Source organism: Prosopis cineraria, unplaced genomic scaffold (genome assembly GCF_029017545.1).
Source record: "Prosopis cineraria cultivar Desert tree isolate PC_DT_omini unplaced genomic scaffold, ASM2901754v1 PC7, whole genome shotgun sequence".
NCBI lineage: Eukaryota > Viridiplantae > Streptophyta > Magnoliopsida > Fabales > Fabaceae > Prosopis > Prosopis cineraria.
This window is the reverse complement of record NW_026555338.1, coordinates 37,703,780-37,711,264: the sequence shown is the minus strand read 5'-3', so window position 1 is coordinate 37,711,264 and position 7,485 is coordinate 37,703,780. Positions and strand designations below refer to the sequence as shown.

Below are 7,485 nucleotides of genomic sequence, written 5' to 3'. Positions count from 1 at the left end.
TTGAGTAAATCCTACTTATAAACCTCTTAGTTTTAATCATATGTATTAAACATTGTTAATTTTCCAACTAGAATTTTATTCCATTATTTTGATTATTTGTATTATAGTTGAGAAAATCTTGTATTTTGTGCCCTAAATTAGTGATATGTGATTGTAAGCTTGTATAGGGCTGAAATACTAGTGTAAGTAAGGTAAAGTGCAATTGATTGTTTTTTGGATGGATATTAATGATTTTATGCAAATTATCTCCCCTTTCTTGTTTTTGTGAATCAAAGGGCTGAGTGGTGAATTTGTGTAATATGTGTAATTGATTGATTATAGTGTGTTGTATGAGTCTATAATAATCATTAAGTGTGGTCTAAGAGTTGATATAGGCTTTTGGCACATGTGTTCGAGTTTCAGCACCTTAGTTGGGAGTTTTTGTGAAAAAGAAGTGAGTTTTGAAAAGGGTATCCAACTTTTGATATAAAAATGATTTGATTGTGAAACATATGCCATTAGTTAGAGTTAAGAGAAAGATCTCTATAGACATTTATATCACCTCAATTGGATGTTGGACAAAAAAATGGGATGCATTGGAAGTTTGTCTCGGGTGCTACCATATGACAATAAAATTTGCTATCAAATTCATGCAATGCGCCGCGGCACATGACATAGAGGCAACAAATCATGACGCAGGAGCGTTAAGCCTTGGTGCATATGTTGCTTTTTGTATAGTTCACTGTTTTGAAGTTGATATACAAATATTTTGACTCTTTCTTGATTTTCTGCTTCCACATAAGTTTTAAACTTTGATTTGTGAATGTTTGATGACTTATGGGAGTATTTTACATTATGAAAACTTAAGATCTCATTTGTACAAATTTGAAAAACTTGGTAATCCTTATTGGGTTTAAACCCTTGATTACCATGAATTTGGCAGTTAATGGAGTTTAAGTAAGCAAATTTTACACTATTGATATATATATATATATATATATTAATGTAATATTACTTTTACATGTAATGATAGCCTGTGTTATTCAGCTCTTATGCATGCTTTAGGTCGATGCTTTACTTCATGAGTAATAGTCACATTGGCCTGTTATGGAGTCAAAAAGAAGCAAGGATTGTTATGAAGTCATCATGTTTGCAATGTTTCAAGTAGGGTTAGTTTTGTAGCTTCTATGAGTTCAATTTTTTTGTGACAGGGTTAGTGTAATTTTTGTTGATAGTCATTTTATTTTACTTTGTTCTTTGTTTAACTTGTGTTTTGCAACTTAGTAATCATTGTATCCATAAGGGTAAGTTTATCTCTCTATTAAGGAACCATTTTTAATTTACTTTAAGAATGTGCAAGAACAAAGATAAATCATTCAAACTAACAAAGAGACCAAAGCTATCAATTCCATAAGAAAAATGCCATTAATTCATTCTTTGTGGAAAACCACTTGTTCATTTACATAACTAAAAAAAAAAAAAAAAAACCAAGAACACAACAATGCTGTGATAGCTATCTTGAGTTTTTTCCTCTGGTCTACCAGATTCATTTCCTTCCTTCTTTGTTTAAACTTTGTCTCCTTCAACTCTCTATGAATGGAATCAAGCTCTGCATTGAAAACTATAATCTCTATTCTTCATCTTAGCATCTCATTTTCTTTGGACAACATCTTAATGTGACCCACCATCTCATTAATAACAACCTTCAACCTTTGTCCCAGATCACCGTTGTTCCACATAAAGAGACTACAACCACCCCTTGTCACGACAAACATGATCACACACCCTCTAAGACCAAAGAAGAGAATCATCAATACCTCAAAAAAAAAAAAAATACCAAATAATATTTTCAACAATCATAGAAGCCTCGCCTAAGATTACTCTGGTGTCCAAGAAGTCCACGTTGAGGCCACCATTTCACAATTTTGGTTGAACTTTATATACCACTTTTCCATGTCCTTGCCTTAAAAAAAAAAAAAAAAACCACTCTTACTCTTACTCCTTGATGATGAAGCAAAATCACCCATTCAATCTACTCGCCGTCGAAGTTGAGTTTCCACATTGTTTCCTGCGAATCACAATAAAGCCCTTCCTTTGCTACAAAAATGGCGGAAGAGGAGTTAAGATTAGTTTAAACTTTTAATGACTCATTTCATTATTCTACTTACTCCAACCATGTCATTAACTGTCGAATAACTCACTGCCACATGTGCCAAATAAATGAGAACCACTTGCCTCATCTTAACAGATGTTATTGTGCGTTAAATGATAGATGCAACATTACTCTAATTTAATTAGTTTAAGATAGATATTACCATGATGAATAATTTAAAAGCAAAATTATATCTTAATCCAAAAATAAAATTGCCAATAACTTCCAAATCTTTTCAATCAAATTCATCCTACTACAAACTTCTGAACACATGGTCTTTTATGCAGATAGAATGAGTCCTCGCTAATCACATGGCACTGGGTGGAATCCGTTCCCAAAGTAAAAGGGCTTCGCAGAAATGGTGATGATAATAATTATAACATTGCAGACAATAGTTAATTTACATGATATGGGCACTACTACTATTGGAACATGTAGACTTGACGAAGAAAACGAAGATGCCAACGTTGATAGAAGATTCAGTTCATATTCAGCCACTTCAAAATCTATGCCCTTCACCTTCTGCTCACACCTCATGCCACACCACGTCAAGCGCAAACGCTGGGAGTACCTCTTTGATTTCGTTTGACGCACCTGTTCCATGTGGATTCCCGTAAAACAGATTGAGTCACCCAGAAAAACAGTTCCAATTCCCAAAAAGAGAAAAAGAAAAAGAAAAGAAAAACCCTTATTGGTCACCGGTTAGATAGGGCATAAAAACGTCAAGCAGATCATACCACAGACATGAAGAAGAAATTAGATCCCACAAGATCGAAACGATGACTTGGAATATGAAGGTATAGCAAGCTCTCACCTTAGAATTTTAAAACTCTTTGCTACCTGAATCGGTCAGAATTGTCAATTTTTTTGCTGTTTTCATGAAGTCACTGCAGGGCGCTCCCAGATAAACAGAAACACAATAAATATATGACTGAAATATACAAGCTAGATATTCATGACAGAGACAGGTTAATGTTCTCGGTGAAAAAGATAAGATGATGATTGAAAGTAGAAACTGCGTGAGAAAAAGCAACACAAGATACCTGAAGGGTTCTAGTCCAGTTCGCTTTACAGCACCTGATGCATCATAATAGAGCACATGGCGCAACATTGTAGATCTTTCAATTCCAAACATATTGGCCAGTCTTCTGTACAGCTCTTCATAAGAACCAAGTCGCGATAGGTCAAGGGGCCGCCCCACATCCTCAGATTCCATGAAAACCTTGCAATGGCCATTACCCAAGCCTAGTTGCCAAGAATACTCAACATTAGAAGATTTTCCAGGTGAAAGCTGCTGAGAAAGACCACATTGTGAATCACTAAATTTGCACTTTGTTTTGTCATTATTTTCCTCTGGCAAATCTTTTTCAGTAACATTCTGAGACAACTTATCATTAGAACAGCTATGAGAAATTTGTTGCTCAGTGAGTATTGGTTGACCAAAAAGCAAAAACTGGTGTCTCTTAACATTATCAGATTTCTCCAAACTCTTACAAGTATTTCCCATTGTCAGCAAGCAAGACAAGTTTTGGCTGTTCTCGCCATTGTTGGCTATCTTGCCGTTGGACATCCCAGGATGTACATCAAGTTGTTGGATGTTAGTTGGAAGCAACCCCAACTGCAGTTTATTGTTAAGGTGGAGATCTGAAAGAGATATTCCAAATTGAGCATGCCTGGCTCCCTGTATGCCTGCAGGAGCATTACCAGATAGACAACACGAGGGGCTGCTAGGCCCAAGCGGGTTGCCTGAAAATGTCGGTATTGGGAATTGACCACCAAGCGGGAACCCTGAGTGCTGTGGAAGCCGCAGCTTCTTCCTTGGTGCAGAAAAAGGTGTGAAATGAATGACTGGCATGTTTGATACCAATTCTATCAACCATGGGCTAACACACTTCACATTCTGCAGCAAATCCGGCTCATCCCAATTAACCTGTATCAAAAATCATGATCAATCAAGATTGCATGACAAAATTAATCTACCAGAATAATTCGAATTAAAATCCAGAGTGAATGCAATCAAATGGATAGAGAAAACACCTCCTTCTCCCCCAAAAAGAGGCCAGTTGATATTTACATTTACAAAGTAGGACTAAGGTTATGAAAGAATTACCAAACATCAAATGCAATCAACATCGGGCACCCTAGGCTTTCCAAACTGGAAGGATTAAAGGTTAAACCTTCTGTTATCTATAAAAATAGATATAGGAGGAGATACATGAGATGATGAGAATTGTGGGAATTACCATAATTCACAATTGCCCATGCGTCATAGAAATTCAAGGAAAGTGAAGGTGTGTTGTGACAGGGAACGCTTAAGGCGTTATAGATTAATAAGATCCATTTTGTTAAAGCATTTTATTTCAACTCCCACATTGATTTACAGAACTAGCATGCCCAGACAAGTTCATTTGTATTTCAAAAAACTAAACTACGAGAAACCAAAGAACAGTTCAACGAAGAAGCATGAAAAGTGAGCCCCATATCAACAAACAGGATTATAGTAAGAATGCTTACCAACATGTTGGCTAAAAAGGGAAAGGAACATAACAAAGTAGGGAAGAAAGAGTACCTGAAGAAGTCGCCATGGGGAGTTGGGCCAACGCACAGGATCAACAACCTGAACAGAAGCAATGGTCCCCATAAACCAGCTAATTCTAGAAGAATCCTCAGTCTCAAAGGCCATCTTGAACCTCATGCCACAACACCATTGAGTTCTCATTGCAGCCCTCACAGATGCAGCCTTAATACAAAATTCTGGAGTACTAGTTCGAGGATAATAAACTACTTCAAATGCCTGACCATTTGCAGCCAGTGTCATAGCTTCCATCACAGATTCAGGCCTCACTTTAGCTCTTCCAGGGCTTGAATTCCCACAAGCATTAGGCAGTAAGTTGTTTTCCTCTCTCAGGAAATAAGAGAAGCCCCCACAAGGCCCCACACCACTCCCAGCACCACCGCGCCATCCGGATGACAGCGTTGGCATCCGGCTGCCAAAACCACCACGTTTTGCTCGGCGAATTCCGACACAGAGTTCGCTGTTTTCGGCCCTCAAAAAAACAATAGAATCCCCCGCAACAAGTTTCTTTTGGTTCACGAAAGTGCTCCACCCGGTGGTTAGTAAGTGCCTACGGGGTGTTCCCCGGTATATATGTCTGAAATTCCAAGTTTCGCCATGAACGTCCTTGGCAGCCACGGTTTGCACGGGTGGTTCGGCAGAGTAATCCAGCCGTGGGAAGACAGTTTCTGCGCAGTACCTTGGAACAGAGAAGCCCCCACCATTGTTCGCATCAGATTGGGTCAGTGTCTTGGCAAAAGATGCTGGTTTTTCTGAATTCTCCGATCCATTACAGTCCGTAACCCCATCGTCATCGTAATCGAGCTCGGAATTTCTCGCAGGAACCAACCTTATCTTAGCAAAAACTTCATCAGTTTCTGGGTCGGCCAAGAATTTCACAGATACCACACGACAAAGCATGAGCGGTGGAATCCTTAAGGAAGGGGGGAAATTAAGGTTGGCCTGAGCGTGCTCAGCATGGCCTTGAGGAAAGTAAAAGACTCTGGAGTTCACCGGAGGCATTTGAACCATACTTCCGGCGCACGCGTGCCATAGTTGCGGATCCAAGTTCTTCTCAACTTCCTTCATTTATGATTAGTCCTTAAAATGGAGTAATAGATCAAACAGTGTTAGCAGCCCTCTTTCCTCTTTTTGGCGAGGGAATTGAAGGCTTGTAGGCTCTGTGATTCTCTCAGTAAATGCTGCGAGGGGAGAATCAAAACGATCCAAAGTGCGTTTAACAATTAGAAACTAATAATAAATTTAGCCGCTTCCTTTAATTTTGAGGAATAAGTAAAACAAGGGAAAGAGAGCAAAGAGAACTTTTTTACCTTTTTGAGCGCCGCAAAGGAGGAGAAACCTCGGTCGATTCCACGCTTCAATCAAAACTTTCCTCCAACAAAAGAAACCAACTTCCCCTTATTTCAGAAACCACCTTCCATGCACGCCATTCGTAGTAGATTGTCCACGAGAGTGCAGACGATGAAGAAGAAGAATCGGAGACAACCATCCAGAGACTTACGAGCACTGCTTAGAATAAAGCAAATTTAGAAGCAGCCCGTCTCTGAAAAAAAGAAAAAAGCTACGAAGAAGCTCATCGAACTGAACCAAAAAAACAAAACAAACAAAGAAAAAGGCCGCAGCTTCCTCACCTGATGGTGTCCCATGTTGGTTCCAGATCTCGAAGAATCTCTCTTCTCTTCTCTCCCACACCTAACAAAACCAACAGCCGAGTTCTCAGCCGAAGAAATATATCAACCCGGATAATTAAAATTAAAATTAATAATTAATTAATAATAAAATGGGAAAGGAAATTTACGGATTCCGGCGAAGATGGTAGTAATTAACAATATGCGAGGGTATAATATAATGTCAGAAAATATTTGCGAGTATCAAACTTTAAACTCGGCAATTGTGGTGTCTCAGGAAGCAGTAGGTACGAATGGCAATTATAGCACTGCTCACCGATGACTGAACATCCCCCACCACTGCACTCCAGTCATAAGTTGACAAAAAAACGCACTTCATACATCTCTGTTTCCGGATAGCACCAAAGGCAATTAAAAGCAGCTGGTATTGCTATTGTTATTATCATCATTAATAATATTTTGACGCAAAATTAGGATTTTATCTTGCCCTGTACAGAGGGGGAAGAGAGAGAGAAGGGGAAAAGATAAAAGATTCTGGGCGCAGCCAGCGGATGCACGCGCCAGAAGGAGCGTGAAGAAGGTTTGGCAGTGAAGTGAGGGCCCGCGATTTTTTGGTCGGACGAAGCGTAGGGAAAAGCGGTCGTCGTGGAAATGGTTTCTCTCATGAGGACTCATCCCCCTCGTCACTTGTCTGTCACTCTCTCAATAGTCACCACTGTCCTTTCTTTATATATATATATATATATATATTTATATATTATATAAACTAAACTCAAAACCTCACATCGCACCCGACAATGATGGAAAGCACAAAAATGGCTTTTTGATATAACTTTAAAAATATAACATATTTTTAATTAAATTTTATTCTTTAATAAATTAATGAATTTTTTATACAAAAAACATAAAGTTTGATTTACGTATTTTGTTATAAATTTATATATTTTTTTAATATTTTAAATTTTTATTTTTTAATATTTTAAATTTCTAAATAATTAAAATAAAAAAAGTATAGAAATTTTTAATAATCATAAAACATTAAAAATGAAAGTCTAGGAATTCAAAACTCTAACAAAACACGAATAAAGTATATGAGCTAAAAGTTATATTTTTTTATTTTTAAATTAATATTGTCTTTTTATATCTACTCT

At 37.7% G+C, this 7,485-nt stretch overlaps 1 protein-coding gene across 6 annotated transcripts; it reads right to left on the bottom strand.

Annotated features, from left to right (window-relative positions):
• Positions 1 to 2,248: 2,248 nt before the first annotated feature.
• On the bottom strand, positions 2,249 to 6,754 carry LOC129315672 (auxin response factor 18-like). 6 transcript variants are annotated; one of them, XM_054959560.1, is made up of 7 exons: positions 6,505 to 6,739; positions 6,338 to 6,398; positions 6,017 to 6,212; positions 4,701 to 5,887; positions 3,175 to 4,061; positions 2,946 to 3,018; positions 2,249 to 2,725 (listed from the first exon to the last, which is right to left on the bottom strand). In XM_054959560.1, the coding sequence occupies exons 4-6, from the start codon at positions 5,772 to 5,774 to the stop codon at positions 2,955 to 2,957; spliced, it is 2,025 nt and encodes a 674-aa protein (XP_054815535.1). In that variant the 5' UTR covers positions 5,775 to 5,887; positions 6,017 to 6,212; positions 6,338 to 6,398; positions 6,505 to 6,739; the 3' UTR covers positions 2,249 to 2,725; positions 2,946 to 2,954. The 6 variants fall into 6 exon arrangements, with proteins under 6 accessions (XP_054815535.1, XP_054815537.1, XP_054815533.1 ...); XM_054959562.1 differs by having other exon boundaries at positions 2,249 to 3,376; positions 3,626 to 4,061; positions 6,505 to 6,754; XM_054959558.1 differs by having other exon boundaries at positions 2,946 to 4,061; positions 6,505 to 6,744.
• Positions 6,755 to 7,485: the final 731 nt, after the last annotated feature.

What these genes read in the sequence shown, in the direction of transcription:
- LOC129315672 (XM_054959559.1), bottom strand. Translation starts at nt 5,774, where the DNA reads ATGAAGGAAGTTGAGAAGAACTTGGATCCGCAACTATGGCACGCGTGC. An exon ending in CCCCATGGCGACTTCTTCAG is followed by an intron (nt 4,062 to 4,700) that starts GTACTCTTTCTT and finishes TTTTTGATACAG; the next exon opens with GTTAATTGGGATGAGCCGGA.